General features: G+C 42.2%; 2 protein-coding genes and 1 long non-coding RNA gene across 10 annotated transcripts in view; 2 read left to right on the top strand and 1 right to left on the bottom strand.

Moving 5' to 3' along the window:
• LOC147577015 (uncharacterized) overlaps positions 1-6955 on the top strand; it is a 71337-nt gene extending 64382 nt beyond the window's left edge. The window contains exon 3 of the long non-coding RNA XR_015241396.1: positions 6865-6955. This is a non-coding gene — a long non-coding RNA (uncharacterized LOC147577015). The remainder of the gene's footprint in view (positions 1-6864) is intronic.
• Positions 1455-17776, bottom strand: ANGPTL5 (angiopoietin like 5). The gene is made up of 8 exons (XM_025929028.2): positions 17619-17776; positions 15881-16025; positions 13711-13814; positions 12465-12558; positions 10265-10365; positions 8099-8219; positions 5787-5972; positions 1455-2024 (listed from the first exon to the last, which is right to left on the bottom strand). The coding sequence occupies exons 1-8, from the start codon at positions 17712-17714 to the stop codon at positions 1705-1707; spliced, it is 1167 nt and encodes a 388-aa protein (XP_025784813.1). The 5' UTR covers positions 17715-17776; the 3' UTR covers positions 1455-1704.
• Positions 17777-22983: 5207 nt separating this feature from the next.
• The window catches only part of CEP126 (centrosomal protein 126), a 104956-nt gene continuing 102969 nt past the window's right edge, over positions 22984-24970 (top strand). For 3 of the 8 annotated variants that reach the window (XM_086679292.1, XM_086679288.1, XM_086679291.1), the window contains exon 1: positions 22987-23381. In XM_086679292.1, the coding sequence (XP_086535418.1) occupies positions 23254-23381 (128 nt within the window). In that variant the 5' untranslated portion in view covers positions 22987-23253. Of the gene's footprint in view, positions 23382-24970 lie in introns of all 8 variants that reach the window. The other 5 variants (XM_086679294.1, XM_086679293.1, XM_086679290.1 and 2 more) reach the window with 3 other exon arrangements.

Genomic DNA, 24970 nt, shown 5'->3' with positions numbered 1-24970 from the left:
GCAATGTTCCCACTATCTCCATAGCCTTCACGGTGGGAAAAAAAATGTGCAGCCCTTAGACTTTGCTGTGCAATAATGGAGACTGCCCCTCCATTGGCAAGAACTCCAAGGTCCAGAGTCCACACTAAAGACATGGCTTGCTAAGTAGCAAAATTAGTTCCTGAATTTGTAGATAAATTTGTTTCTGATGCTCATATCACCGCAGGTATAAAGAAACACAGTTCTGGGCTCCTCCACGTAGTAGACACCTGACTCCACTGCCAGGACACAGACTTAGCAGGGCCTCCATGAAATGTGTGAGAAGCCATGGGGACCGATGTCCACCCATCCGTGACTTTGTCCCGTGTGTATCTGGGCATGATTTATTCACAGCTTTGAGAGGAGGTCAAAGTGAAAGCGATCTTGAGTGGTGATCACGTCATTTTTGCCGGTCCCTGAACTCAGCTCGGATTCTCTGTTCTGAACAAGCTTAGCCCCATTCTGGGCTGATATCTCACCTAGATAGCTAGATCCTCACATGTATTTTTACTCCAGTCCCCTTCCCAGCTCACCATGCCACCCTAACTCTTGACAAAGTACTTTTCTGTCCAATACTAATTCTTAATTGTTTCCCTCGTCTTTTTTGTCAATAACTGAACTTGGCCCAGATGTTCGCTGCTGTGTTTTCCCACGGAATACTTAGGCCTCCAACTCTTTCCAGCTTAGTGGAAAAAGCAGAGGGGACAAGCTTGTTCCAAGAGCTACCTCTAGACCACTGAGTCATGGCTCTTTTCTCTGCTGTCCTTCGCTTAATCAAGGTCCTACCATTCCTACTGGCTTAAGAAAGTTAAGATATAAATGTGTTTTAGAATGCAACTGATCAGGATATGAATGTACAGTAAATTTATTACAAACAAGAATAAAATTATTAACAATGATAAAATGTGGGGGGAAAAGGACTTTATTTGTGCAGGAAACTCTTATTACCTGTAAAATATTGTGGAACTACCCGGAAATAGTAAAGTTTTTAAACTATGTGTATAGTAATGTGCACAAAGTTATTCCTTGTCATTGTCTTTAATAGAAGTTATGTATAGATTACATAGTTAGCCATTTCCAATGAATATGGAAACAAGCATAATGCTCTCTTCAGTTTTCCTAACCATCTACTATAGTACGTATGCTTTAAAGAAAAGGACAATTCTTGGGTCCCTGGGTGGCTCAGTCTGTTGATCATCCGACTTCAGCTCAGGTCATGATCTCCTGGTTCATGAGTCAAGCCCCGCATTGGGCTCTGTGCTGACCGCTCAGAGCTGGGAGCCTGGAGCCTGCTTTGGATTCTGTCTCTCCCTCTCTCTGCCCCTCCCCAACTTGCACTCTGTCTCTCTCTCAAAAATAAACATTAAAAAAAAAAAAAAAGAAGAAGAAGAAAAGGACAGTTCTTGGAGAAGACAACAAATTCCAGGAAGACAAGGTGCAGTTCACTTAAACTTTATTACATATTGTTAATATAGTTCGTAGTAAGAGCATACACTAAGTCAGGTTTTCTTCTATAAAACTGTATAAAATTAAAGATTTCAAACTGAACTCTTAACACCTAGATGCCATCTATAGTTAAATTTTGGCTAAAATGTTTGAAACACTCAGTAAAAAGAGAAACTATAGAAAATCTTTTATATGTTACCAAAAAAACCTGTGGACCACACATTACAATTTAGAAGGAGATTACTTAAAATATGGATTGTATGCTCTTCTAATTTTCATTGAAACAGATTTAATCCTGACAGGGGAATTGTTTCTGGTCCATGTGCCCCACTGAATCCCGGTCGAGACCAATTTTCCAGGGAAGCGATGAATGCCGTTTAGATTTGCCAGACCACACTGGCTGAACCACCAGCCAGTGTTGTTACTGAGGCGACTACAGCTTTTCACAGACTGACCACTGACCAGGCATGCAGGGTGACATCCGTCATTATCGACATCCGATGTGCTGAAAGGCATTGCATTTTGGTTATCTTCTTTTCTGAAGCCCCGGAATCCATCACCTGGGCAAAACAGGTTTTTTAAATGACCAAATTTAAAGGTACTTTTTGTCATTTTAACTGGCCTTTACCAGACTATCTTAACAAAGCATGGCATCTAGAACTAAGGTTTACATTATTTTCTACTAGCTATCATATTAAAGTCTCCCCTCCAGTTAGGCTGAGCACTGGGTGTTGTATGGAAGTGATGAATCACTAAATTCTACTCCTAAAGCCATTACCAGCTTGGATTTAAATAAAATTTTTTTTTTTAATTTTTTTTTCAACGTTTATTTATTTTGGGGACAGAGACAGAGCATGAACGGGGGAGGGGCAGAGGAAGAGGAAGACACAGAATCGGAAACAGGCTCCAGGCTCTGAGCCATCAGCCCAGAGCCTGACGCGGGGCTCGAACTCAAGGACCGCGAGATCGTGACCTGGCTGAAGTCGGACGCTTAACCGACTGCGCCACCCAGGCGCCCCTAAATAAAATTTTAAAAAAGTAAAAAATATGAAAACAAACAAAATCTCTCCCCCAGATTGCAATATACCAAAATCTGGTAATGAATTCCTCAACATGATAGGCATCTTTAAGTGGCTCTTTGGTACCAAATCACAATCCACAATGGAAGTTTGGCTCTGTAGACGGAATCAGATAATTTAGGCCAAAAATGGTGCTGTACAAACCTGTCATACTTTGGGGAAGGGTAATGTGGTAATTGGTAATTTAGGGAAAAGAATAATTTCTACGTAATAATAATACATAGTAAGTTTTCATGCCACCTCCATCCTCCATCACTTTAAATAAAGAGGCATGGATGAAAGGGAATCTGCTACATTAAGAGGCTTACATTTGTAGCTGCACAAGTTGTTTGGTTTTATTTAGGGGCCCCCAGGTTTATATCACATACGCAGTTACCTCAAGCATATAATCAGCTACCTTCCTGAGGTGAGCCCAGAATGGCTCTCCACATGACACATGGAGAGTAGCTCAAGTACTACCATTCCTAAAAGGTCCACACTGGGTTCTGCGTGTATGGTTTCCCTGATACTCGCCAAAACCTGAAAGAGTAAGTATCTTGGTCAAGGCAGCCCATGTAAGTAAGTAGCAGGGGCAGAAGCCATGTTTTGTTTGAATCAAACTATATAAACAGAAGGTTCTAATTAGTCCCATGACACCTAGATTCCATTTGCAGTAAACTGTGCTCATCTTTTGGAAACACTAACTTAAAGTAGAGCTGTGCTAAATCTTTGAAGAATCCAAAGCCCACATTTGTTTCATCATGTTCCAAATGTTTGGCATCTCTTGAGATAGGTCTTTGAGGAGCCTGGAGAACTTGATACGTGGTAGTGGCCCATCCTGTTCGCCAGCTGTACTGAATATTAAAGCCTCTTACTCCACACCTCACAGGAAACAAAATGCCCACATTGCAGGTATTTGCAGGGAGAGTGTGATTTTCAACACCCACACAGTGCAATGCCTCTCAGATTTCAGATGAGACAGCATTGAAGGAGCATTGCCTAAGTTGTACGGTCGCTCCACAGACACTTTCCCTGAACAAAGTCCACCCATCAGAAGGGAAATGTGATAGGAGCTCCCCACTGGATTATATTTATAAACAGTTTTTAGGGGCGCCTGGGTGGCGCAGTCGGTTAAGCGTCCGACTTCAGCCAGGTCACGATCTCGCGGTCCGTGAGTTCGAGCCCCGCGTCAGGCTCTGGGCTGATGGCTCAGAGCCTGGAGCCTGTTTCCGATTCTGTGTCTCCCTCTCTCTCTGCCCCTCCCCCGTTCATGCTCTGTCTCTCTCTGTCCCAAAAATAAATAAACGTTGAAAAAAAAATAAATAAAATAAAATATAATGCATAGGCCTGTTTTTAAGAAATAGCCCATTAAAACTCAGTATCATGTTTTCTGTGAAAGTGTAGTTACAGAACATGCCCTTTGTTTTCTCTGGGAACCCAAATAAATCTTTGCCAGTTTTAGAATCAGGAATATTTGTCCTTCTCCTGGGAGAACTGTTTGCTCAAATGTTAGAATTTCATATTTATGGTTTTTCTTTGAGCTAAAAATCAAATTTGTAGCTCATCTCTACCATGCACCTGATCACACTTAACCCCTGGTTTCATCTGTGTTTCTATCTCCATGTCCCATTGGCATCTTTTTCTTTATTTTGATTGTATTGTGTGATCAACTGTTGAAAGTTAGTTTACAACCTCATTGGGAAAATGCAGAGTAGGGCATAGCAAAATTTGAGGATTCTGTAATGAAACACTTGTGTAATGACACACTGAGTCTTCTAACTAGATCTCAGTCCAATAGAGAAACCCCCCACACACTTTTACTAACACAGTAGCTTCCATATTTAGATAGTTCTTTACACTTTTAGAGAGGCAGCATTAAAAATTGCATATTGTAACTCTTGAAAGTTTTCCTTATCTATCAAGATTTGAATTTCAGACTTTTTACCTAACATCCCAAGGTGGACAACTGTACCAGACAACTCTTCACTCTCAGAAATTTTCCTCCCACTGTGCCTTGACTCAGCTGCTTTCTTTGCCAACATTCATTTGCCAAAAGCCTATCCCTTCCTGCAAGCACACATTAGTGGTTCTCAACTATAAGGTTGCCAATACGTCCATCTTTGAATACAAATACCTGGGCCCAAACTTACTGAATTGGATTCTGCAGTAGTTTGTACTTTTTTTTTTTATTTATTTATTTTTTTTTTCCAACGTTTATTTATTTTTGGGACAGAGAGAGACAGAGCATGAACGGGGGAGGGGCAGAGAGAGAGGGAGACACAGAATCGGAAACAGGCTCCAGGCTCCGAGCCATCAGCCCAGAGCCCGACGCGGGGCTCGAACTCACGGACCGCGAGATCGTGACCTGGCTGAAGTCGGACGCTTAACCGACTGCGCCACCCAGGCGCCCCAGTAGTTTGTACTTTTAAAAACCTTCCCACATTGGATCTAACATTAACTCCTTGCCGGAAACCACCCTTCCATAAAGATTTTCCAGATGCGATCAGTGGAGATCATTCTCTCCCTCTCCTAAATGTCCAAAGCTCTATCAGTATTCAGTATTCCACATTTCTGGGTTTATCTCCCTTCTATATTATAATCAGTTAAAGAAGTGGGAACATATCTCACTCACTTTTGGATTTCTAACACTAAATATACATAATTAACAAGTACCATGATGAGAAACAACAGGAGAGTTGAATTTAGTATTAACTCAAATTTAAAATTTCAGCATCAAATTATAAATTTAACATGAAGTATTTTGAAGTTCTTAAAAATTAAATTTATTTGGAAATGAGTAACGCACCAAGGTATAGTGGGGAAAAAAGCCCACCAAACTAGTGGCTCTATCAACCTGGCTTCTTGCCCTGGCTCAGGTGTGATGAGCTGGGGCAAGTCCCTAATGTTTCAGGTTCCTTACCTGTACACTGAAGGAGAGCGGCTCTAACATTCTGTGATTCCTAAATGCCAGCCTCTCAGAACATGAAAACGTCAATAATTCCTTCCCAGCCTGCCCCACTGACTCTCCTTCTAAAGAATCAGCTGCCATGATACATGGAAAATAGTTTTAAAGAATATAAGCTCCTCAAAGACACAAGGTGGGTCGATGATCGTAGCAGGGTTTCAAAACTCAGTTTTCTCATCCCGAATCTACTGTTATCAGTTATCTGGCATAGACCAAGCGAAATAACATTACTTTTATCTTCACCTAATATCAAGTCAGCTATATTTATCCTGCATCACTGGGGGGGAGAAAAAACTTACCAGCATTTCCTGAATACCGTCCTAAGTGCATCTTAAAAAAACTTGTTTCATCTTCTAGCCAAAAGTTGTCATATGATGCGTAAGCAAATGTGTCGTCTTCAGATTCCAATGCAACATGCAGCATAAAACTGGTGTTTTTCTGATTTACTATATAAAAAATCTTTTTTAGTCCTAGCCAAAATTCACCTGTTTAAAAAGAAATGTTTTTTTAATATATTTTAATACAACTTATAATAACTCCTTATTATTGAGGGTTTGGTGTTAGTTTTTAATACTGAAATGGCTCACATAAATTATTTGAGAGACTAGATAGCCCTAGCTCAAATTCAAATTATCAGTGTTTGTCTAATTTACAAAAAAGAAAAAAAATACACACACAAATACATTATATAAATAAATATAAATATATATATATTTATATATATATAAATAAATATATATATATAAAATCTTCCTATTTCACTAAACTGGGAATAACTAGACTGTTTCATTTTTATCTCACCAAATTAAATTCAAAAAGTCATTTAACAATTGACCAAAAATTCAAGATCTACCTTAAGGCATGTCAACAAAAAGCTGTTGAAATACTGTGGCAGGTAACAAAATGATGTGTACTCAAAAATGCTAAGAGTTTTAACCTCCAAAGTGGCAGGTTCTAAAGAAACATTTCCTGAAAATGCTCACTTGCAATTATTTTTTCTGTCTTTTAGAATGATGCTCTGTGAATATTTCTTCATTACAATGCACTTTGTCTGTTACCCAGGTATAAAAATGTAATGTAATGTAATGAATGAAAATGAAATGGTGTTTGTAGATCCAGGATGAATTAGTAAATGTAGTGTTTGGATGGCATTCTTCTTGCTGTTCTAGCTAATGGTTTTCGACCCCACTCCCACCCCCCATCCCACCCTCACCCAGCCTAGCATAGCCTCTATTCTGGAATATATTCCTGTACCTGAATCATTAAATTCCTGAAGGAAGGAAGGGTCTAGTCCAAAAAAACTTGAGAGAGTTGGGGGACAGTGTGACAGCATTCACATTGTTAAAATTCTAGCTAAGATACCATGTCCCTCTCCAGGGCTCACGAGAGGCACTAACTGCACCCCACTTGGAACTGAAAAATACCGTAAGGAAGCGCAGGAAGAAAGGAGGTATATAGAAAGAAAGGTGGGTCTGTTTAGTGTCCCCAGCCCAAGACACCCCAATGTAAGTGTCCTTGCCATCCTGCCCCTCTACCCAGCCCCTAATTTGGCTTAACAGTATATTTTCCTTAATCCCAAATTTTTTTTTTGAAATATGCAAAGTACAAGGCAGTCTGTTCCCATGAACTGTACCTGCCTGAAGACATTTTTCTCAAAATTCAGTTAATTTCCCCATAGAAATAAGCATAAAGTGAGGAAGATGACAATTTGGAGCCTGTAGATCTAGGACTACTTGAATCAGGAGGTAGCACTTACCAGAAAATTAGGGGTCATGCTAAGAAAACACAATATATTAGCTGCACTCCATAACATGGCAGCTATTCAGCTTTATTCATAATACATAATACATAATTACATTTCACATCCTTTCTACAATCACTAGCCTGCAGTGGGGTTTTTGGCAACACAATACCACCACTTACTGAATCTTTAGATGACCTTATTATGGGATGTTAAGGCTTTTAAATTAAAACAGCAACTTAAAATAACAGCATAAAAGTGATCAAAATCATCTGCAAAATTTCCAACATAGGTAAAATTCTGCAGTGTTCACAAATACTAGAATTTCTGTTTGCTGGCAAAAGAAATACTGTCATGCAGCAATAATGTAAACAGATTTTACAACTCTCTTGAGGTTTACAGTTTTCAAATTTTGAGGCATTGATTCTTACTGATATTTTTATACACTCCTCCCAAGTCATATAATTTGAATCCGTACACCATGTACCTCGATTCTCCATTGGTGTAGACCCAGCACACACCTCAAGAATTTCAAGGTTCATGACAACCCTGCCTGCCATTCAGTGTTCCTTTCTACAAAAGGTTGTTGAGTATCTACCAGAATTCTGCTGGGTGCACAGTAAATACCTAATAGATACCCATTTTAAAATTTTCACTCAACCCCATTTCAGCAGGTATCCAAAGATAATGATTTCCATCACCCAACCGAAAACCCACATGTTCTAAAATAATACGACATGAAGAGAAAGTCCTATTTTGATATTCACAAGGATTTGCTATTTTTACTAATGATTTTGACCAACAGATAAACTATCAGTGTCATGCCAAAAAAAAAAAAGAAAAAAAGAAAAAGGAGAAATAAAATATGACCTAAAAGGTCACCAAATCCGTCCAGATAATCACACCACAGCCTCTGGAAATCAGTGATCCCGTCAACCCTTTTCTGTATCACAGTCCATCCGCCTCCTCTATAATCCATGTCACACATCACCTAAAACAGGCCCAGAAAAGACAAAAATCACATACTATCATTTTCACTCATTGATGGAAAATTTATGCTTCACCCTCAAGCCTAGAGAAAGAGAAGACCGTTGCACTAAAAGTTTCAGTGCAATTGTATGCTATTAATATATTCAGACATTTTTAAATCCATAGAAAGGACACTTTATTAAAAGGCAAACTTGAGGCCAACCTAATTACAGTCTCCTGTGTCAGTCATTCCATTACAGATGCAGTGTTGGTAGCATTTGAGGTCACCCTCTTATTCCTCACGTCCACAGATAGTTTTCAGTTGAGTGGTGACCCTGCCAACCTGTAGCAGAATGAGGAATCTGCTAACTCCTTCATATTAAAACAGTGATGTTTTTTAAGTTTTAACCACATATGCGTGTGGGCCTGTCTTTGATCCCTCTTTTCCCCAGAGGCATGAATGGCCTATGTCCAGATGGGATCTTCAGACAGGAAGGTGTGATCTGTGCCTCACCACAGCCTGTGATCCTGGGTGCATCTGTCAGTGCTCTGTAAAATCCCCCTAAGAGGACAATGGTAAGGACGCAGAAAATCAGATGCAGTTGTCCCCATTAGAAACTTCCTGCTCAAAGAGAAAGGCAGTGTGGAGGAAGTTAGGGAATCAACACCTTCCCATGATTACAAAAGGTAATAACGCTTCCCACTCTTCACAAAATTAAAAGTCTTCCTTCCCTCTCCATGTGGGTTCAGGCTCAGTTTTGAATCTGTAGGTGAAGCAAGTTAGGTAATTTTTTTTTTTAACGCTTATTTATTTTTGAAGGAAAGACAGAGTGTGAGTGGGGGAGGGGCAGAGAGAGAGGGAGACACTCTGAATCTGAAGCAGGCTCCAGACGTGGGGCTCAAACCCATGAACCGTGAGATCATGACCTGAGCCGAAGTCAGATGCTTAACCGACTGAGCCACCCAGGCGCCCCAGTTAATTTTTTAAGTTTTCAGTTTATTTTATTATTTGAGAAGGGTGGAGAGACAGAGAGAGAAAGAGAATCCCAAGTAGGCTCTGCACTGTCGGCACAAAGTCTGACTCAGGGCTGGATCCCACGAACTGTGAGGTGCTGACCTGAGCCAGAATCAAGAGTCGGACACCTAACCGACTAAGCCACCCAGGCGCCCTGCAAGTTAGATAATTTTAAAATTATTTCCCTCCTAAATCCCAATTTTTTAACATCTGGTCAATGGATGTCAAAAAGCAAGTTTAGTAAAAAAAAAAAAAAAAAAAAAAAAAAAAAATTAGTGAATAATGTTGGTAATTTCAAGATGAGGAACTGGTGGTTTATCTATTCAGAAAAAAAAACTGTGTAATGAAGATTATCAATAAGGTGTGAGATTGGCATCATAAACTTTCTTATGCACAAAAAAGCAAGCAGAAAAAAATATGTGTAAATAACTTATACGTTACCATATATATTACTATGTTAGTATTATATGATATTATATATATCCTGCCAATAATAGATAATTTCAGATAGAAGTTTCCTCCAGAAATCCTAGACATAAGGGTAATGTATTTTGTTCAATTTAAAAATGGATTAGCTTCTCGATCTGTCTCATAGTGTAGTGAAAGCGGTTTCTTATTTATTAATTTCTTATATAACCACATTCAATCGTTTATCACCCAAAGAAAGTATAACCACGTACAGGAAGGGAAATCTAAGTATGTTTGGCAAGCTCCAAGGCACAGCACCGCACTGCTTTCTAATATCCACAAGCTAATTAAAGCGAGTGTTTCTACTGCATATTTAGATTGTATATAAGATCCTGCACGAAATGTACCTACTGCAGAGTGTAAACATGACACCTCACGTGGAAAAGCGAAAGACTCTCAGGTCCTTTTACTGGCTTGTGGTTTGGGCAAAGAATTTCAGAAAACCAAAATTGGGAAACTGGAACTTCTACCCATTTATTTTAAAAATTTCAAGGAAAAATAAAATATGAGAAGAATTAAAATTTTAATATTAATTAAATAGATAGGTTGCTTATCCTATTCCACATAATAAGGGAAGACTTTACCTCAAATGGGTAACTAGATCCTTCCGGGTAGATTATATATAAACCACTTGGTGTTTTGGTGACAGAGCCAATGGTGTCTTTAATATCAGTACAATCTAAACCTAGAAAAGTAAAATTAGTTATTTAGGATATTTTCAAGTGTACACTTAAGACTTAATCATTTTGCTGTAGAGATCTGACAGTGCTATCTGAAATTATGAATATAATTTCCATTGTGATATGATTTTAACTTCTTAAAAATAAAAAAAATGATCTCGATTTTAGAAATCAGGAGAAAATACATGTAAGAAATGAGACTAAAGAATTTATGTTGGAATAAACCTTCACTAATAACATCACTGTTAGTGATTAGCCCTCCATACTACTTAAAATTTTCATTTGGGACCCACATTGATTTAATATAATTTATAATCATGCATTCTCACCCAATAAGTAATTCCCTTTCAGGAATCTAGGCTTATCTTGGGGACATAATGTGTAAAGGAAGTCTATGTGAATGGGAAGGAGAAACCCAAATGAATAAGTTGATTACTACGGACACATCCTTGACTACTGGAGACTGCAGAGACTCTCGCTGGGGACCACTGTTACAAAGAGCCAAGGGAGAGGACAAGGAAATCCCTCCTCCCCAAGAGGAAATTATGCCTGCGGCCAGAGCCTGCACTGCCGCCTATAGTTAAAAGTGTAGCGCCCCAGAATTGCCTTCGCCAAAGCATCCCGCTTCCCAGGGGACTGGAAGCACATTCTGTGGGTAAGGGTGTTACATTTATTCTAAGACATTTTACTGTGTATTATCTTCTATAGTAATAAAATAAAATCAACCCTTATATTGTTAATCACCTGGTGAAACAAACACACGAAAGCCTGAGACTCCAGAGCCAAAAGCCTGCTTACCGCCCTAGCTCTTCTCCTCGGCAGCCGAGAACCCTTAGCGAACTCACCTGCCCGCTCTTCTTCTATCCTTTTAATAGTACTGTCTACTTTGTAGTGTTATTCTGGCAATTTACATACAAGGCATAGGGAGAGCACTTAGCACAGTGCCCGGCACACAATACGTGTGCATAAAATGTCACCTACAGAAAATTCGCTGAAAAAAATTGTTTGCTTTCCCCTTATTGCTGGAAGATATAGATCCGTTGCTTGTGTTCTGAATTGCTAAGACATTCTCACACAACCTTATGCTCAGAGCTGTGCTAGACGTTCACAACGAAGGACCGATCTGGGCTGGAATCTCCACTCTGCCATCACCATTCACATAAGTATGAACGCATTATTTAGATTTTTCTGGGCTGCATATTCCTCCTCTGATGATCCTCATCACCACAGCAAACCCTTCTATTGCCTTACATTCAGGCAGTATTCGAAGAGCTTTTCGTGTACTTAGCTATGCAATCCCCACAACAACTGTGAGGTACGTACTGCAGTTTGCTGATGAGGAAACGATCGAGGAAACAGGCCTCAGTGATTTGAAGACAGGTGGTCTGACCTCAGAGTCCACGCTCTTAACTACATGAGCTAAAATAAAAATGTAAAATAAAATGCCATGCGGAAGTGCCTTAGTACCTGACACTTAGGAGACTCTCAGTAATTGTTTATTTCCTTCCCTTTGTAAGCAAAAAAATCATACAGTAGGCCCTCAATAATAGTTATTTACTTGGAACTCTGGTGTGAATTCATAATTGTAAGAGTGATGGGCTATTTTTCTTAGAAACACAAGCCTGTAGGAATTACTACACTGCATTTGAATACAAAAGGTTCTAAATTCCAGTTTATTTCTGTCTTAAGTTCCTTTTTTATATCAAACTTTATGTCCCAATTTGAAATATTTCAGACAATTCAAAAAAACTGTTTGCAGGCAGAAAGAACTCTGAAAACTTTCTTTTCTTCTGACTGAAGACTAATTATGACTAAAATGTAAAGGACAGCCCAGAAACTAGTTACATAAAAGTGTTCCATGTGCGGTGGACTCGGGTTATCTGTGAACAGCCACGGCTTTTGGGCACCTGGAAAAGTTTCCCGATTCAGGAAAGTACATTTGTCTGGGCGGACGGCGGCCTCAGGGAACGTATTACCCCTCCAGTCTGTTAGATAATAAGGAGCTGTATTTTATAAACAAAACCTCTCAATGCACCAACCCGTCCAGGAAAATTTTACGCAATAAAAGTCAAGTAGTAAGAGGCAGAAATAGAAAAGTTCTCACCATGTGACTGCACTGGCCTGTGAGGAAGAGGGTCCAGCTGTTTTCGGAGAACTTCTGTCGTCAGAAGGAGAACTCGATTCATGAGCTCGTTAACCTGAACACACGGGCGTACCTTTCAGCACGTTTATATTTGAACAAAACTCCTTCCTCTGAATTGTGTAGCTGGCGTCCCTCAGCCTCTTACAAAGCAGCTCCGCGGTGTGTAACAGTGTCCGCCGCCCCACCCTGACGCCCCCAGCGCCGCAGGAAGGCCGCCAAGGCACCTGTCCAGTGGGCGCCGTGTACCCCACAAGTGGCTCACACCTGCCCAGGTGGGCTTGCAGGCCCCTCGTGGACGCGAAGGCACCTGGCGGGGGGTGGGGGGAGTGGGGGCGCCGTGTACCCCGCAAGTGGCTCACACCTGCCCAGGTGGGCTTGCAGGCCCCTCGTGGACGCTAAGGCACCTGGCGGGGGGTGGGGGGAGTGGGGGGCGCCGTGTACCCCGCAAGTGGCTCACACCTGCCCAGGTGGGCTTGCAGGCCATTCGTGGACGCGAAGGCACCTGGCGGGGGGGGGGGGGGGGGAGTGAGTGGGGGGCGCCGTGTACCCCGCAGGTGGCTCACACCTGCCCAGGTGATCTAGCAGGCCCCTCGTGGACGCGAAGGCACCTGGCGGGGAGGGGGGGGGGGGTGAGTGGGAGGCGCTGTGTACCCCGCAGGTGGCTCGCACCTGCGTAGGTGGGCGGCTCCCCCGCCGGTCTCCCACCCTCGCTCACCTTCAGACCGGTCCCCAAGTGGGTCCTTCCCCTCCCCGATCACACACTACTGGCTGCCCCTGTACACCTGCCGCCTGCCCGCACCGCTGCAAACAGCAACCCCGAGCAGAAGAGACTCTGCTTTCTGAGCCGTCTCTACGGCTTCCGAAGCAGGTGTGCGTCTTCGGAGACTCAAACCTCTGGCTCTCGCACCTGGAAAGCTATCCCCTAGCGCGGACCTCGGAGTTCTCTTCTGCAAAACGCTGACAGCGTTCACAACAGGCTTTCAGCGCGTCTTCCTGTCCCCTTGACTGCGCACCCCTGGAGTGAAGGTCCATTTTTTTGTGTTTGTTTTTGTTTTTTAATGTTTGCCTGAGGCTTCCTGGGATGCCTCTAATTGAGCAGGCAGTAAACACATGTCTAGACACAAATGCATTAAAAAATTAAACAGTTGCACCTCTAATTGTATCGCTGTATCTGTGCAATAACAACACAAGAGGAAAAGGTCCGTACCTGACTGGATAAATAATCCAAGGAGGTTTGTTGCTCATCCATCATGTTTCTTAGCAGTTTTTTGGTACTTCGTGTGTAGGAAACAATAGAATTTTGCAAATTTCCTTAAATCATAATAAAAAGTGTTTGCTAAATATTGTTAGAGAAAATACGGTGAAAAATAATGAGCTTAAATGATTTGGGATAAACGTAAGACACAATATATCTCCATCTATCTAAATACTCCAGTTAGTATAACTTTTGTTTAACTCAGGATCACCCAAGAAAATAATTGTATCCACACTGGTTAATGAAACTATGCTTTCTAATAGTTTAGATTACCCCCAAATAAGTGAATCTGATGTAACAGAGAGACAGCATTTTGAATATTAATTTTCACTTTATGAAATGAGAGTTACAGGGGCACCTTTGAGGCTCAGGCAGTTAAACGACTGACTTCAGCTCAGGTCATGATCTTGTGGTTAGTGAGTTCAAGCCCAACGTAGGGCTCTGTGCTGACAGCTCAGAGCCTGGAACCCACTTCAGATTCTGTGTCTCCCTCTCTCTCTGTCCATCCCCAGCTCGTGGGCTCTCTCTCTCTGAGAAATAATAAATGAATAAACTTTATAAAAAAAATAAGATGAGAGATATGGAAGGAGGAGGTCTGGGAGTCCTCAATCCTTATCATATAAGAAAGGAAAAGGCAATCATCTATATCATGCAAGTTAATTTTCAAAATAAATATTTCTTTTGTTCTATTGACGCTATGTATTTTTATATAAACAAATGGCAAACAAATATAAATGATAAATCTTTTTTTTTAATTTTTTTAACGTTTATTCATTTTTGAGAGACAGAGAGAGACAGAGCGTTGAGTGGGGGAGGGGCAGAGAGAGAAGGAGACACAGAATCTGAAACAGGCTCCAGGCTCCAAGCTGGCAGCATGGAGCCCGATGTGGGGCTCAAACTCACTGACCACAAGATCATGACCTGAGCCAAAGTCGGACACTCAACCGACTGAGCCACCCAGGCGCCCCTATGAATAATAAATCTTAGAGTTTTGGTTGGTTGGTTTCTGATTGAACTATTTTCCTTTTTTTAGAAGGTTGTTTTTTTTTTTTTTTTATATCAAAGGAATCTTACTCAGAGAATAGTTGCAAAAGCAGTTTAAATAGCTTTCCTAAATCATTTGACACCAGGCTGCCATGATGTCCCTGGATATTTCAGTCTGTATTTCTTACACCAAAGACATTCCTTACAACACAACTCTCAAAATCGGGAAGTAATCATTGACTGCCACGTATTCCCCGGCCTCATACAAATTTCGCCCTTTACAGCAAAAGCATCTACACATTTTTGCACACATTATTCTTTAAGAGGTGACTTTACCTCTACATTCCTAATTTTCACATTAAGAATCCTTGGTATCTTAAAATGCACCCCACCCAGGCTCATCTCTCGTTTCTGCTTTCAGTCTCTTGCTTTCCATCAGAGCCTTCCTGGATTTATGTGTCTGTCTTTATGGACCTAAGTGCAACTCACCGGTTTGAGAAATAGGAGATGCTTGTGTTGCACATAGAATTAAACACATTAAAGTGGGCTTTTTATGCTTTCTGGCCTAGGATTTACATCCTTTAAGACCTAGACCAGATCACCACTCCCTCCCTTTCTGATTCTCCTTCTTCATCCCACCCCCCATGTGCATATAACAGGCCATGAAAATTCCCACACCGTCACTCAACAGTTGCAAACAAAAATCAAGACCTTGAAAGTTTAGTTTTACATTTTGCTACATAAATTGGCTATGAATTTGTAATATGCCTGATGTAGTATTCATTCAGTATTAATGAATTTCTCCCTCAAAACTAAGGTGAAATTTCGTAATGGCTCAGATGGAAGTTTGAGAGTAGCCTCTGGTGAACTGATAAAACGTAACTCTCAGTGCCGTCTGGCTCGCCCCTCTCCTCTGCTGCCAGCTGAAAGGGCTACCTGGAAGGATTCATTCATTCATTTACCAAACACTTACTAAGCACCTACTATGTGCCAAACACAGAGAACCTCTGACCTAGAAGGATCAAGATACATATAAAATGACCCAAACAAAGCTAAGGCGTATTTCTTTCTATGTATTCCATACCTTAGAAGTAATAAATCATATACCCTTATGATTGTGATTATTTTTATTACTTACTACACATGAAATGTTTTTCTTCTCGTGTAATTTTAATTTTAACATCACACAACTCTTCACAGTCTTCCTTATAAACAGTATCATTACTTTTACTCTCATCTTTTGCATTAGATACATCTTCTACAGTGTTGACTCCTGGAGAATCCTTGACATTAAAAAAATAGAAATGAGAAAAGAATATATGAAGTATGTTATGTGACCTATACATAATAAATATAAGAAGAGTACATGGAAAAGGTGAAATCTCAGGACATACACAAGGATGGTCACTAGACACGAACATAATGAACTGGTTAGAAGTCTACAAATAAACCTTATGGGTAAATTTTAAGGATCAATAAAAAGTATACATTAATTCAATATTTTTGCTCTCGCCTTTTCTTCCAAATACCAAAAGGATATACTTAGGGTCTACTTTCTATAACCGTGACTCTATGGCCTTTATCCTTAACTTTGGCATGTTTCCACATCTGATACAGCGCTGAGCCAGCCTTCTGCCAAACATCTGGGAATCTGAAGTTCCTTGAACAGAACTAAGAAGGTTCCCTGATTATTCTCCATAGATTACATTTCTATGCCAAATGGACTTTCTGCCAGCAATTATCAGGAATTAGGGGTAGAGATGGATGTGTGGGAGGGCTGTCACTTTTATGTAAGCTAAAGTATTTACAGATTTGAAAGGTAAAGTACTCATTGATTTGAAAGATATCAGAACAGAAAAAAAGCCTGGGATTTTCCTTTGCAAAATCAACAACAGATGTCATCTTGAAAAGCCAGCTACCAGCCGCCGTTCCAAAGGTATTTATTCTTGTTAGTAAATGCTGGTTTTTCTACATAAAACATTCTTTGGTGGAAGTTATACAGATTTAAATAACTGTTTTTAAAAGAAAATAGTAACAAGCTTTATCTTCCTTTGACCTGGATATTGAGAAAAAGGTGAAAAGCTAATCATAGTATGAAAGGTATTTGCCACCTAAAGATGCTTATATTTTGTTACATGGACCTACTTTTAACTTCTTATTCTTTCCCTTCTACTCCTGTAATAATAGGCATCCTAGATGTTTTCAAAAACCTGACAACAACTACATTTTTCCAGATCTAAAATAAGGTTTTTAAATTTTGAGTATTTTAGAGAACTATATTATTATTATTTCTGTAGCTTTCCTAAAATTTATCTTTATGAGACCTTGGAACTTTGGAATTTGGGATTGATATCACGGTAATACATTGTAGAACATTTTAAAATCATAAACCAGTATTTAAATATGTAGAGATTCAAATCCCATCTACTCAGAGTATTGCATATACTTTATTAGCTGTCACTTTCACATTGTTTTAAATGAAATTTTCTAGTTTCCTGGAAAAGGAAGCACAAGACTGTGTTTGAAATATAAACGTTTATAAAATATTTATTTTTTTAAATAACAAAGTAAATTTTTTATTACCTACCAGGTATTTCATTATCAAAGTTAACCAGAAAGTTGCCAGCTGGTTTTTAAGTTAGGCCTGTAATTTCTTTAAAATTTTTTTCACAAGAAATATGTTAAGTGTCAATCCTCAGTTATGGTTTCCTAAGTTTAAAAATAATATTAAAGCAGAATCTCAGCATTTCTAAATACTTTTAAGTTTTCCATAATTATATTGGATGGTACAATTAATCTTTTCAAATTTTAAATATGTATCTTGAAAACTATATAATCATACTTCCTAGGTCAAATAACATTGCTGAAATTCTTACCGTAGAATGATGTACACAGTTACCTTGTATAACTTCTCCACAAATAAAAATAAATGTATTTAAGAATAGAAGTGAAGCTTGAGGAAGATACATCATATTCTTCTTGGAGAAATGAAAAACTTCTTCAAATACCAGTCAGCTCTCTGTGGAAAGAACTACAGTGCATAGAGTCTTCAGTTAAAAACTTCTGGAAAGTGTACAACAAAAACAGAAGCCAAAACTTACTGGTTCCATGCCCTCGTTTGAAACAACACCCTTCATACGAAAAACAAAGTAGCCTCTAGAGATCCTGTCCTTTTTAAGTTATGCAAACCTTTTTTTATCACTACATGCCTGCTTTTAGAATACAGGCAATAACTAGATAAATAAATAAATGGATGAAACGTGAATTTATAAAGTCATCTAATGATAAACTATTCCTCAATAACTGTAAACCAGTTTGCATAAAAACAGTAAGGAAGTAGAAATGAATGATGGAGTAGAAAGAATGTTATATTGAAACTGTTTTGGGGCATCTGGGTGGTTCAGTCCTTAAGTGTTGGACTTCGTCTCAGGTCATGATCTCGCACTCTGTGAGTTCGAGCCCCACATCAGGCTCTGTGCTGACAGCTCAGAGCATGGAGCTTGCTTCAGATTCTGTGTCTCCCTCTCTCTCTCCCTTCCCCCACTTGTGCTCTGTCTCTCTCTCTCTCTCAAAAATCAATAAATGTTAAAAAAAAAAAAAAGAAAAAAAAAACTTTTTACGAAACACCAAGCAGAAATGCAACCAATGTGGACATGCAGGGAAGCTAATTCAGATGTAAAATATGCTTCTACCTATTTTAAATTTAGCCACCAATGATGGTCACACGAATCCTATCATTACCAAATTTTAGAACTCTGATTTGTATGTTTTACATCTGTATTACTAAAACTTCAAAAATTATTAACATAAGGGAACTATTGTTATTGAAAATGATCACTCTCTCAAAGCTGATAGATCAATGTCTGTAATGACTCTTCAAACACTCCCTTACAACAGTTCCTTCTCTTCAGTATAGAAGAGACATGTTTCTATACTGAAGAGTATAGTATTCATTATGCTAAAATAAAATAAAATAATCCAAAACTTTCCTGAGTCTTGCTTCCTATTCAAGGTATTATTTTCTCCATTTCATTTGCCAGCCTCAGAAGTACCAGATGGGGACCACGCCATGGTTTTAATGGCACTAATATAGTGACTGGGACCACAGGCACTAAAATGTTAATTAATGAAATAATATCTTAAACCAGTTATGTATTCTCTGACTTTACTTCCTCACCACCACTGTTTAACCCAACCACTTATCTCCTACTCTCCTGAGGAGTTTGGGCAAGCCAGCTCTGGGACCAATCTGCCTGGGTTTGAACCTTGACTGCACCACTCCTTTGCTCTGGGACCTAATATCACTATAGCTTGATTACTTCCTTTGTAGAATGAGGACAACTGTGTGGATTCGATGATTTTTATACATAAGCACCTACCACAATGCATGACAAAAACAAACATCCAAATGTTAGGTATTACTATTATTACTATTATTTGACTTGATCTATATTGCAGTTCTAACATTGCTGACAATATTGATGACCTTTATCATCTATATTAGGAGTAGATGAGAAGTTACCTCTAATCCTAAATTTCTAGTTGAGATCTTGCAAAATTGTGACACCTATAGCAGAACTTCAGTAATTTTACATCAGCCATCAGATGTTAAAATTCTTCGTTCTTTCACACCTTTCCCAGAGACAAATCCAGGAAATTCTTACCAGAGCAAGAAAATACTTCAGCAGAAGATGCAAAAAATAGCCTCAGTCAAGATGAAAGTGGAAGCTCAAGGACTGTCCATCTCAGGCAGCTTTGTGTAATTCACAAGGTTTTTATGGTATTCAAATTAGATAAGCTATGTGAACATGCTTTGCAACCATAAAGGCATTATTGTTGGTTTCTTTTGTAGATAGAACATCATTAACAACTTATGAGATGTGTGAATGAAGTGGGGTGTCTACTAGACATGTCCTAATCAGCTCATGTCTGAAGCCCAAGTCTTATTCCTCCCCCTTCAACTTGCTCCTCCCCACCTTAGTAACTGGCAATACCTTTCATCCACTTGGTTCAGGCCCAAATCACAGAGTCACATTTGACTTTTTTTTCCACTCACAACCATTTCACTCACTTGCCACAACTATTCATCAAAACATCTTATTGGGTCAAGGTTGAAAATTCTGAGCACTTTTTGGGGCGCCTGGGTGGCTCAGTCCGTTGAGCGTCTGACTTTGGCTCAGGTCATGATCTCGTGGTCTGTGAGCCCAAGCCCCACGTTGGGCTCTGTGCTGACAGCTCAGAGCCTTGAGCCTGCTTCCAATTCTGTGTCTCCCTCTCTCTCTGCCCCTCCCCTGCTCATGTTCTGTCTCTCTGTGTCAAAAAAATAAAAATAAATAAAAACGTTAAAATTCTGAACACTTTTTACCACTTCAATCCCCACCATCTAATCTCTCCCCTGACCTACTGTAATGACATTCAAACTAACCTCCTCATTTCTAGCCTTATCAACTAGAGTCTAAGTTTCCTTATAGCAACTAGAGTGATATATTTCTCTCTCTCTCTCTCTCTCTCTCTCTCTCTCTTTTAAATTTGAGAAAGAGAGAGCATGAGTGAGTGGAGAAAAGAGGCAGAGGGAGAGAGAGAGAATCCCAAGAAGGCTCCATGCTCATCTCGGAGCCAGACATGGGGCTTGATCCCACAACCCTGGGTTCATGACCTGAGCCAAAAGCAAGAGTCTGGAGCTCAACTGACTTAGCCACCTAGGTGCCCCTAGAGTTATCCTTTCTAAAGAGTGACTTACATCATATTTTTCTCATACTCAAAACTCTCCAATGGCTCCCTCTTCATTTGAAGTTGGATATTATACTGATTCCTTGAATACTGTCTAAATCCCTGGTAAGGCTCAAGTACATCCACAAGGCAGTTCTACAATTTCATGTCCTCGCGCACTTCCCCTGCCTCACCCTCTTCTAGACACAGTGTCTTCTCTCTGGTCTACAAATATGTCAAATATAGGTCTTCCCTCAGAGCTTTCTGTATCTACAGCACCCTCTGCCTCTGACATTCTTCATCCAGACATCTGAATGGTAACCTCCGTTCTTCGTTCAGACCGCTGCCCTAATTTCCCTTCTTCTGAGGCTTTCCCTGAGCACCCTACCCAAAATACAGCTGGGTCAGTCTCTGTCCCCTACACTACTCCATCTCTGCTTATAGTGCTTTTCACTCCCTAATATATTCGGAGTGGGGAGGGGAAGAAAAATAAATACAAGCTTCATGAGCATAGGGACTTTGAAGTTTTGTTCACCGCTGTATTCCCAGCACCTAGAATGTGCTTGGCACATAGTAAGTGTTCAATGTATATTTCCTTAATAAAAGAATGAAGTTTATTATTATATAGAATATATCATGGTTTTAAAGTGCAAAAGAATTAAGCATTATATTCAATTCAGATGTCTTCTGACAAAATATAGAGATTTTAGTGTAATATTCTTTTTTATTGCTTGAATCATACTTGACTTTCTGCCAAGAGATAAAGTTGATAACTGCCTCAAATTATCTTTCTATTATCCAAATATCTAATCGTAAAGGCTCTTTCTTTAGAAACTAGGACTATACAAGTCAAATAAACACGAAAACCTAATATTTTGAAGAAATAATTTAAAGGTTAAAAAAATCCTATGATTAAAAAAAAAAAAACAAAAATAACTAGGGTGCCTGGGTAGCCCAGTCAGTTAAGTGTCCTACTTCAGCTCAGGTCATGATCTCACGGTTCAGGAGCCCGTTGACGGGCTGTGTGCTAACAGCTCTGAGCCTGAAGCCTGATTCAGATTCTGTGTCTCCCCTCTCCGACTCTCCCCTGCTCGTACCTGCCTCTCTCTCTCTCTCTCTTAAAAAAAAAAAAAAAAAAAAACTAACAACGCTGTTTAAATTTTCTTTTCTTCTTGGTCATCATTGTAAAGCAACATTTGAACAAAGAATGATTATATAAACAAGCATTTCCAGGCAATTGAGAAACCAAGCCTTGCTTCTTAATGCTAATAAACCATGCAACAAAGCACAAAAGTGCCAGACTAATAACAAAAGTTAGACTTTCGAGAAGTCTAAGCATGACTAAATACTCCACAGGAGTACTTAGTCCCACAACAGCAACCACAATCTTCTGTTGTTTGCACTGTGTGTGCCCTGCCCGCTTTTCTTCCTCTCTTTCAAATAGGCCCTAGAGAGACAGACTTGTGATGATAGGTCAGCGCCCTGGCTAGGCTGGTCTAAAACTTGCCAAGATAGCTAATGATCCATGTATGCACAGTTAGCCTCCCTTTGTCAACATTATACATTCTATCCTCTAGGCATGGTCCTGAAGGGAGCTTATGTGTTCTGTGTTTTAAGTCAAAGCTGGATATGTTGTGGCACTTTAAAATCTCCGTCACCAGATGACATTTTTGAGTCACTGCATCCAACTTGGCAAAAACGGTTTTAAATAGTTTCAACTGGAAAAGTTTATATTTGAACTCCAAAAATGAACAAACTGATTCACAAAGGCAGAGGCATTTTAATGGTGGATGAGTGATTTTTATTTGGTTTGTACATTCTGCCTCCAGTCTGGGAGTTTTTCCACCGGAGGGAAAAAAAAAAAAAGAACCCTGGCTGAAACAGAATTTATATGTACTTTTCTAATGAGCTCCAACAAAAAGTTGCAGCCTTTTTTTCAAAACTTCACTAGCAAAGCCATTACATTAATGGCCCTAAACTCCATTCTGTTCTCCACGCCCCCTGCAGCAATGTCAGCGTGGTGACCACCGTAGGCACATCCTCCCGGGGGATCTGTGTCCAGGCCACACTGGGGTGGTCGGCTCCCAGCGTCTGGCAGCGAGACACGCAGCGTCCGGAGCCTCTGAAAGGCAGACCTTTCCAGCGGGGAGCTGGCAGACAAGAAAGAGACTGCGGAGGGACTGGCCGAGCATCCCGGAGCGGCGCGGGGATTCGGGGCAAGGAAATTTCCACGTCAGCAAACCTTGTCAGGGATGCTGACTCCCAGAAGACTCCCAGCTGGAACCCCACCGGAGTCGGCCGTTCCAACACAACCCCGGCCACGCCGCCCGGAAAGATCCGCACCGCAAACCCCACCCCGCTCTCAACACTCCCGCGACCACGCCCCGCGAAGGCGGGGGTAAGACTGAACCCGGCGCTCAGGCACCGCGCAGCGAGGGGCTGCTGCGCAGACTCGGCTCTGGGAGAGGCCGGAGCCCCGCCCCCGGCGCCTATTGGCTGCCCGGCGCGCCGTGGTTTCGGTCGCCAAGGACGCGGCGTCCGTTGGTTGCCAAGATGGCGGCGGCGGCGGCGGCAGGGCTACTGCCGCCTCCTCTGCCGGTGCCCGGCAAGGTCGCCGCCGCCACAGCTACCGTCGCTGCTGCACGGGAACCGGGGCTGCCGCGGCCAAGCCTCCCGCGCCCGTGACGCGAGGCCTGAGAGACGGAGTGGGGGAGGGGGAGGGGGGCCGAGGAGGACGACGGGGCCGGGGCTGCCATGAGGGAGGCGCCGGCGGCGGGCCGGACGGCGGCGCTGAGGTGAAGGATGCTGGCCTGGAGGCCTGGAGCCCGGAGCGCGGTTGCGGCGCGCGGCACCGAGTGTTCGGACGCCCGCGACGGAGCCCCCCTTAGCCCCTGCTCGGGCAGCGAGTGCCGCCGGCCTGGCGCCGACCTGTATCCTTCCAGGAGGCGGCTGGGGCCGGGTGCGCGGAGGTGACTGGGGTGCGCGCCGGCGGGGATGGGCAAGGGTGAGCAGGGTGACGGCGGTGCGTGGAGGTGACGGGGATCGGTGGCTGGGGTGAGGGCGGTGCGTGGAGGTGATGGGGATGGGCGGCTGGGATGACGGCGGTGGGGCGGCGGGGGTGACGGCCGTGCGTGGAGGTGACGGAGATGGGCGGCTGGGGTGACGGCGGCGGGGCGGCGGGTCCCCGGCCCCGCGAATGAAGCTGCGCGCGGGACGCCCCCACCCGGCTCCGACCCGCTCAGCCCGGCTGACGAAGCTGTGCCGGGCCCCGCGGACGGAGGCGCGGAGCCAGGACCTGGCCTCTCTTCCCCGGGACTCGGTGCAGCCCACCTTCGGTCGAAAATTGTGCGAGTTTTGTTGTCCGAATCCGTGGGCCCATTTGAGTCCTGCAGAGCACGGCAGCACAGTCAGAATTAGCCCCTGTGTCCGCGAAGGGCGCGTTGGCGGCGGTGGGGACCGTCCGCAAGCGAGCGGGGAACGGCGTGTGTCCTGTTCCAGTTCGTCAAACGTCCGGGTCGGTCGGTCTCTCTCTGTGTCTCTGTCTCTGTCTCTCTCTCTCAGACACACACACACACACACACACACACACACACACGGAGTATGAGTGGGGGAGGGGCAGAGAGGCAGCCCCAGAGGCAGCTGAGCTCAGCTCAGAGCCCCAGGTTCCAGGCTCCGAGCTGCCAGCACAGAGCGCGACGCTGGGCTCGAACTCTCGAGCTGTGAGATCATGGCCTGAGCCGAAGTGGGACGCTTAGCCAGCTGAGCCACCCGGGCGCCCCTACGGCAGTAGAAATATTGCTGCACCCACCTTGCCTCTTTCTTCCCTGCCCAGTCTCCTACCCTACTCTTGATTCCCTGCAAATGCTCTCTCACCCACATCCTTGGTTCTTTGCAGCCCTGGTCTTCGGCCTCAACCACCCCGTAGCTACTACAGTCCTACTTCTCTGTTCCTTCACTCGAGTAAGAAAAATGCTGCAGAGGAGAATCACAGAACAACACCGACCGCCACCACGCAGACTACCAGTTTCCAGCTTTACCTGAACAAGAACAGGGTCCTCTGTTGTTCCTCTTAACGCCTGTGCCAGGTCGACGCCTCCAGCTCTCAGTGGCCTGTCCTTCCACTTCCTAAGACAGCAGCACCACGAAGGCTCTCAGGTCCCTCCTCACAAACCCCACAAATTCCCATACTCCCAAGCACCACCCCCAACCTTGTTTCCGGCTCACTGATGGGATGTCACGGTGGAAGGTGCACCCCTGGATTGTAAGTTATCCCACCGCTCTTATAATTTACCTTCAACTGCTGATGCCATTCTTTCCTTCCCTACAGCTTTATAAACACACTCAGGCCTTGACTATCCTTAAAATTAACTAAGACTCAAACCCCTTGATCCTAAGAACCCTTTTAACTTTATTCTAGTATCTTCTCAGTCTCTGTATTCAGACCTCTGGAAAGAGTAATCTAAATTCGCCATCTCTACCTTGTGTCACACTTGGTACTGCCTTCTGAAATAAACTTAAG

Source organism: Puma concolor, chromosome D1 (assembly GCF_028749965.1).
Source record: "Puma concolor isolate L17-30 chromosome D1, mPumCon1.1.hap2, whole genome shotgun sequence".
NCBI classification, from domain to species: domain Eukaryota; kingdom Metazoa; phylum Chordata; class Mammalia; order Carnivora; family Felidae; genus Puma; species Puma concolor.
This window is presented reverse-complemented; position numbering and strand designations above follow the sequence as displayed.

Coding starts and splice junctions, on each gene's coding strand:
- ANGPTL5 (XM_025929028.2), bottom strand. CDS start 17,714: ATGATGTATCTTCCTCAAGCTTCACTTCTATTCTTAAATACATTTATT. Junction 13,815..15,880: donor AGAAAAACATTTCATGTGTA/GTAAGTAATAAA, acceptor TTATGATTTAAG/GAAATTTGCAAAATTCTATT. Junction 5,973..8,098: donor CGGATTTGGTGACCTTTTAG/GTCATATTTTAT, acceptor CTTTTTAAACAG/GTGAATTTTGGCTAGGACTA.